Source organism: Malus sylvestris, chromosome 16 (assembly GCF_916048215.2).
Source record: "Malus sylvestris chromosome 16, drMalSylv7.2, whole genome shotgun sequence".
In the NCBI taxonomy this organism is placed as follows: domain Eukaryota; kingdom Viridiplantae; phylum Streptophyta; class Magnoliopsida; order Rosales; family Rosaceae; genus Malus; species Malus sylvestris.
This window is the reverse complement of record NC_062275.1, coordinates 2057241-2063240: the sequence shown is the minus strand read 5'-3', so window position 1 is coordinate 2063240 and position 6000 is coordinate 2057241. Positions and strand designations below refer to the sequence as shown.

At 34.0% G+C, this 6000-nt stretch overlaps 1 protein-coding gene across 1 annotated transcript; it reads left to right on the top strand.

Annotated features, from left to right (window-relative positions):
• Nucleotides 1-1775: 1775 nt before the first annotated feature.
• LOC126609024 (heavy metal-associated isoprenylated plant protein 20-like) lies at nt 1776-3089 on the top strand. Its single transcript, XM_050277043.1, has 3 exons — nt 1776-1978; nt 2154-2229; nt 2582-3089. The coding sequence occupies exons 1-3, from the start codon at nt 1907-1909 to the stop codon at nt 2872-2874; spliced, it is 441 nt and encodes a 146-aa protein (XP_050133000.1). The 5' UTR covers nt 1776-1906; the 3' UTR covers nt 2875-3089.
• Nucleotides 3090-6000: the final 2911 nt, after the last annotated feature.

The following is a 6000-nucleotide window of genomic DNA, read 5'->3' as shown; positions in this document are numbered from 1 at the left end:
AGTCAAATACGTGAACAACACAAATTAGGTGACATTGAACACGTGTGTCCCGTTGGCATTCACATGTGAGCCAACATGCTCTGATACCATGACAAAATTAACATTCAATTATAAAATCAAGCAATATAAAAAGTGGCCCAACCTCTTATAAGCCTTTATCAGATTTCTCTTTTCGCCAAATATAACTTTTTAACCTTTACATCTCACACTTTATATTAACTACGTGATTCATTCAAAATTCTAGTAGTAGCCGCGCCTTGATGATTTGAGAAAAAAGGTGGCTGATGTCCAGCAATTAACACTGGTTTCATCCTAGCAAATGATTCAAGACACAGGGGCTCCAGATCATTTAATTTTTTATTCTTTGAAAACTCTTTTGGTGTCAGTGAGAACCGTCGCCATCTTACAGCAAACATCTGCAACAGGTTCATCAATCATCACCTCCATACCCTTCCCCCAACCCCCATCCCCAACACCAACACCCCGCAAGAAAAACGAAAAGGAAAGAGTGTGTATGTGTGTGAATTTGTTTTTAAAAATAAATAAATAAATAAAGAGTCGGCCAGAAACAAGGCCAATAAAACATGTGCTTTGATGCTCATTTTGAACTACTGGTATTTTCTTGGTATCTTTAGTTTATGTATTTATTAAACTTTTCAGCAAAAGAGAATTGAAAAAAAATAAAAAAATTACTTATTCTCCTACATATACATAATGTGCCTTAAATTCATATTGTTGTACAATTTCACTAGTTTATGAAAAAATTATATTAAAATACTGAATTAAGAAGTCTCGTTGCATCTTTTTTCATAGGTCTCCTTTTGCAATGGGACTATTTTGTTCTGATTATTTAAATTGGATGCGCGTAAACCAAGTTCATGGTGGACATAAACATCAGTAATAAATTAATTGCCACATTTTCAAACCTTCTTTTGTCAACATTTATGCATGATTTGGCTTTAACTTTCATTTAGGAGGCATACACTGTATAGTAGGCCATTGAACAGAACAATCCCTTTTCTTTGGGCTCAAGAAAACAGCAAGACGACAGCCTCCAATTAACCTGTCAAACATATACAAACCATCGAGTTTGCTTCCTTCCAGATATCTCCCTTTCATTTTTCTCTTTTTCCTGTTTTTTAAATTAATAAAAAAGTTGCTAATTTGATTTTTCTTTTTATTTTAGGTAGTGCTATTCATATACTCATTTCTATCTCTCACACATTCTTCTCAATTTTCGATTTTCAAATCGAATAAATTGAAGAAAATCAATTGACAAAAATTAATAATAATGTATGAGAAGTTAAAATAAGTTTGTGAATAGTAGAATACTTTATTTTTGTTCTAATTTTTGCCAAGTTGTTGAGCATGAGCGCGTGATATCTTGAAGAATAGCAGGAATTGAGGACACATGTCACTATCTTTTGCACTATGTGATCCTTTTGGTTAAGCTCAACTTGCACCGCCCATAAGCCTTAAAACTCATATTTGAGTTTTGAGGCAAAGTGAGATTCAAATTTCAGTTTTAATATGAGATTACAGTTTAAGGTGGAGCCATTGCCAACTAGAAATTTTTTTATTCAACCAAGAAAAATGAGATTAAACTTTGAGTCGAATAATCTTCAATAAACATAAATAAATTATTAAAACTCAAATATGAGTTTTTAGTCCAATATTTTCTTATCGATGCAAACACTCAAAAATGAGTTTTAAATCTTTGCATTATTAGATGAGGACCAAGTCGCACTACATTCTGATTATAAATATCTTTGTTCTCGCCCCAAACACACTGCCTTTGCAGCAACACACTCCCTTTCCCTCTCTCTCTCTCTCTCTCTCTCTCTCTCTCTCTCACTAACAAAAAAAAACTCAAAAACTCAGATCAGAATTATCAGAGTGGGGAGAAATGGGTGCTCTGGATGCTCTTTCAGACTATTTCACAATCTCAAAACCAAGGAAGAAACGAAAGCCAATGCAGGTATACTATACATCATCAAAACCTTCAAAACCAAAACAAAATCTCTGTTTGGCTTGTGATATTCTGCTCTATGTAGTAGTTTGCGTGTGCCTTAATCTCTTCTGATTAAGCTTTTTCATGGCTAAACACGTAACAAATCACATCTCTCTGCTCTTAATCTTGTTTAATTTTGCAGACGGTTGAAATCAAGGTGAAAATGGACTGTGATGGCTGTGAAAGGAGAGTAAAAAATGCTGTTACTAACATGAAAGGTTCGAACTTCTCCTTCTCTATACATGTTATTTACCCATACTCAACCCTAACTGCAGCATGATTAGGTACTTAATTAGGAACCCATGATTAATTTTTTATGATAAGAAAGAAAAAGGAAACATATACACATGCATGTGATGATCATCAAAGCCTGGACACCCAGAGTGTCTGAGCATCCTCGTAAAGCAAAAGTTTTCTGCGACTGACAGAAAAATTTACTTTGACTCTCTCTTCTCCAGTACTCAAACATCTGACATAATAATTGAATCTTAGCTATAATATGTGGGACGGAACCCTTGTTAGTTAGATTAATTAAATACAATATTAACGTGTTATTATGTATAAATTCAGGGGCTAAGCAAGTGGAGGTGAACAGAAAGCAGAGCAAAGTGACGGTGACGGGATACGTGGAGCCAAACAAGGTGTTAAAGAAAGTGAAGAGCACAGGGAAGAAGGCAGAGATTTGGCCGTACGTGGCTTACAACTTGGTGGCATATCCTTATGTCGCCGGAGCTTATGACAAGAAGGCTCCCTCCGGCTACGTGAGGAACGTGACTCAGGCACTTCCGGGCCCGAATGCGCCGGACGACAAGTATACCTCTATGTTTAGCGACGAAAATCCACATGCTTGTTCTATCATGTGAAGTGATTTAGAAGTAATTAAGAAGGGTTGAAATTCACTGGCTTAATTAGATTAGACTACTGTTAGTAAATTATTGTTGTATGCTTACTATGATCGATCTATGCCACGTTGTGCCTTGAGTTTTGTTTGTATTTAGGTTTGTTCGTGTTGTTTAATTTTCTCCTTGATGTTTTAGGTTTGTACGTAATTAATTTGATGATGATCATTTTCGGTAAACTTTTTTAGTGTTTTCATGTTATCACGTAAAATTATTATCATAGGTGCTATTCACACTTATTTTTACTTCTTACACACTCTTCTCAATTCTTAGTTTTCAAACCGAATGAATTGGAGAAAATCAATGAACAAAAATTTAAAAAGGTATGTGAGACCAAACTACAAAAAAAAAATTAAAAAAAAAAAATATATATATATATATATATATATATATATATATATATATATATATTTGTGAAAAAATATCTTTGAAATGGAGGAATTCTAGCGTGTGACATTTCAGATCATTGTCCATGCGGAACTAGTCACGCCAATAGAGAGCCTGTTGTATATTACCCACCCTAAATTCACCCTATTTGATGTCAAATACGGAAGGGAATACAAAAAAAAACTCATCTTACAAATAAGGTGATCATGTCGTTGTATGCAAGTTTTTTCCATATTATTATCTTTCCGTGCCCATTAAATATTAGATTAGGTATGTTTTGTAACACTAAAAGGGTAAAATAATACCCAATTAACAATATAAAATCAAATCATTCGACGTATGTTTGCAAATGAAACAATTAAACAATCAAATCACTGTCTCTTAGATATGTGCAATAGAGTGGCGGAATCTTCAAGCCTTTTTGTGAATTTTTTGAAAATATTCTTTATGATTATATTTGATTATTTATACACTGATGTTGCATTTGTGCCCTACCAACACCAATCAACCATCTATTTTAAATTGTTTTATATCCAGCACTTCCATTGAAGATGGAAGAAAGATACATCGGTACTTTTCATCCTCTTCGTTGGGAACTTTGGGATAAGGTACAAGTGCTCCATATGCAGAACAAACTTCTCCTACATTTGGCATTATTGGGCAAAAATATATTGGGAAGAATTTCATCAAAGATTCATAATATAATATAGTTTTTTAGTCAAAATAGTTCATGAGATTAGTATAACTCTTTACTTTGGTTCTCAATATTAAAAATTGATAGAAGTGGTTCATGAGTTTGTCCACCATAAATCATTTTGATCTTTTCATGAAAAATCTTCATTAAATAGAAAAGCAAGTAAAAATGTTGATTGAACAAAAATACCTTTAATTTTATTCTAGTCACCATAAGCGTTCTAGATCTAGCTTCATAATAATTATAGCAAAAACAGAATACGAACTTTTAAAATTTGGTCATATATATGTGGATACATGTCCAGTAAATCGTACTATCCTAAGCTTCTGGGTAGTTTCCACGTGTAACATGTAATCGCACTTAGCTTATCTATAGTCCACTTCAAAGTTTTAATCCGAATTAAGAGTAAGATTCTATAAGAGTTGCCACCTGGTAAAATCACAACTCAAAAACAGCACTGAAAGGATAAGCTCCATGTAACTTTCACTACTCCACCTACTCTGATCAGAATTCATATACAACTATAAAAAGCATTGAGAAGATAAGCCTTCATGTAACTTTCACCCCCAAAATATATGCTTAGCTGCATGCATGAATCAATATGTTATTATATATAAAAAAAATACTCACTTTTTTGGGTCATACCATATGTTTGGAACATCACCAGATTTAGAAAGAGCCAATAGTATTGTGATTTCGAAACCAATAGTCTTGTGATTATATTAGTTATTCCGAAAATACGAAATCAACATGATTGACCCTGTCAAAATGATAATTAATATTGTGTACTACATACCCTCTTTCGTTTGAGAAAATTTATATACATTCGTTGCATGCAACATCTTTATAGTGTATATAATCATGGGCAGCTTATATTCAATGTCGCAGAACGTGAGAGAGATGTTGCATGCAACTGCAACAAATGCGTGCGCGAGGTTTCTCTGCTTTCGTTTACTGTACGTGTTCTTCAAAAAGTGTACCGTCACCATCAGATGAAAAAAAAATATGCTCCTCGGAAACTTAAGGGCAAAGACTTGATGCTCATGAATCAATTAGCTCCTTTTTAAAAGTTTAAACGATGCTTATGGTGGATACTTCATGCTTGGTCAAGATGCAGGTTCTTTGGCATGTTATTTTGGTTGAAAAAAAGAATATCGATCACAAAGTAAAAAAGGAAAGGGAGATTCCTTGCGTTAGTCAGCTTCATCGTCTTTGGATTTTGGAAGTTTGAATTCAAAAAAATGGGTACTTCATACATACTTGTACAACATGTTCACTTCATTTATGAATATTCTTTGAAGAATGGACCTGAACACGATATCGTTTTTAAGCTTTGCCATCTTGATTTCCTAGCTTTGTTTCTTAATTATAAGTTGTAAGCCAAAAATGGACTTTCTGTCACTTCACAGTTTAACGTTGATTCTCGTGCTAACATTTGTTCCACAAATATGAGGTAACAGAGAATTCATGGAGAGTCCAACTTTTGAGAGAAGATTCTTAGCATTTCTCTAATCTTGATGGTTTGAGCTAATTATAAATTCCACTATTTTATGCCCCCATTATTGCAATTTAACTCCCGTTGTAGTATACTCATTGTTGCAAGTCAAATACAAAGTTAGATTTGCCATTTTTTCTCGAGTTACATAAGTAAAAGGTAAATTAGACGTTTTTTGCGGTGGAAAAACATCATATGCATGCCTGGACCTCAAGTGCTGAATCCGTATAAATTATGGCGGAGTTCAACCTGTTTCGAAATTATAACAATTAGTAAGCTACAACGATTAATTGCACCTAAACTACGACCATAATAAAACTTGGGCCTAAATCCTAGGTTCATTTCCTTATGGCCTAGAGTAACCCGGTAATAAATCTGGGCCGTTAGCATGGGCCCAAGAAAAAGAAGAAGAAAAATGGTGGTCGAATGGGACCTTTAAATCGATGCTTTAGGCATCACCGATATAGATTCTAAATGGAGTCTCAACAACCGTATAGTTTCTAAATATATGGAC

Bases quoted from the DNA above. Each gene is read 5' to 3' on its own strand.
- LOC126609024 (XM_050277043.1), top strand. From the start codon at position 1,907: ATGGGTGCTCTGGATGCTCTTTCAGACTATTTCACAATCTCAAAACCA. The intron at 1,979-2,153 runs GTATACTATACA...TTAATTTTGCAG, and splicing joins AGAAACGAAAGCCAATGCAG to ACGGTTGAAATCAAGGTGAA. The intron at 2,230-2,581 runs GTTCGAACTTCT...GTATAAATTCAG, and splicing joins TGCTGTTACTAACATGAAAG to GGGCTAAGCAAGTGGAGGTG.